Source organism: Myotis brandtii, unplaced genomic scaffold (genome assembly GCF_000412655.1).
Source record: "Myotis brandtii unplaced genomic scaffold, ASM41265v1 scaffold3789, whole genome shotgun sequence".
NCBI lineage: Eukaryota > Metazoa > Chordata > Mammalia > Chiroptera > Vespertilionidae > Myotis > Myotis brandtii.
Genome location: NW_005364548.1, coordinates 10,388 through 11,203, shown reverse-complemented (window position 1 = coordinate 11,203; position 816 = coordinate 10,388). Strand labels below are relative to the sequence as shown.

The 816-nt window shown below is 59.4% G+C and overlaps 1 protein-coding gene across 2 annotated transcripts in view; it reads right to left on the bottom strand.

The window, feature by feature from the left end:
* The window catches only part of LOC102241975 (class I histocompatibility antigen, Gogo-OKO alpha chain), a 3,328-nt gene extending 2,871 nt beyond the window's left edge, over window positions 1–457 (bottom strand). The window contains exon 1 of one of the 2 annotated variants that reach the window (XM_005872370.2): window positions 53–457. In XM_005872370.2, coding sequence (XP_005872432.2) covers window positions 53–125 — 73 coding nt within the window. In that variant the 5' untranslated portion in view covers window positions 126–457. The remainder of the gene's footprint in view (window positions 1–52) is intronic. The other variant, XM_014544694.1, reaches the window with a different exon arrangement.
* Window positions 458–816: the final 359 nt, after the last annotated feature.

Sequence of the window (816 nt, the reverse complement as noted above, 5' to 3'; positions counted from 1 at the left end):
CGGGTCCCCTCGCTCCTCCCCGCACCGCCGCCCCCTCCGACCCCGCACTCACCGGCCCAGCTGGGGGTCAGGACCAGCGCCCCCGAGAGCAGCAGGAGGAGGGTGGGGGGCCTCAGGACCCGCATCCTTGGCGTCGAGGAAGGATCTGAGTCCGGACCCTTCCGCAGAGGAGTTATAACCGGGAGCCTCGGGGACGCTGATAGGCTGCGCTAGAAACCGCTCAGCCAATGGGAGTGAGAAGTGTGGCCGCGTCACGAGTCTCCAGGAAGGAGGCGCCGACACAGGTTGGGAGAGGAGAAGTGAAACCCAGGCGCTGGGGAGTCCCCCACACGGAGCTGCACCCCCAGACTCTGTCCCCTGCGGAGCCCTGAGCGCAGGCCTGGGCCCTGGGACTCGGTCCTGACCCTCCTCCTGCGCGGGGCGCCCGTCACACTGTCCCCGAGGCCTGGCCCAGGCGCTGTGCTGTTCAGGGACTTTCCAAGATGGTGGTGTCACCATCTCTGTGCGGCCTCACACACAGGCAGGTGCCCAGATAATCTGTGTATGTGGTGATGTCATCATAGTGACCACTCATGGAATCAAACAGGTTTTAACAATTATTTTTTAAAATATTTTTTTATTGATTTCAAATAGGAAGAAAGAGAGAGAGAGAAACATCAATGCCGTGAGAGAATCATGGATCAGCTGCCTCCTGCACACCTCCTACTGGGAATTGAGACCACATCCCGTGCATGTTCCCTTGACCTGAATCAAACCCCGGACCCTACAGTCTGCAGACCTATGCTCCAACCATGGAGACAAACCAGCTAGGGTTCT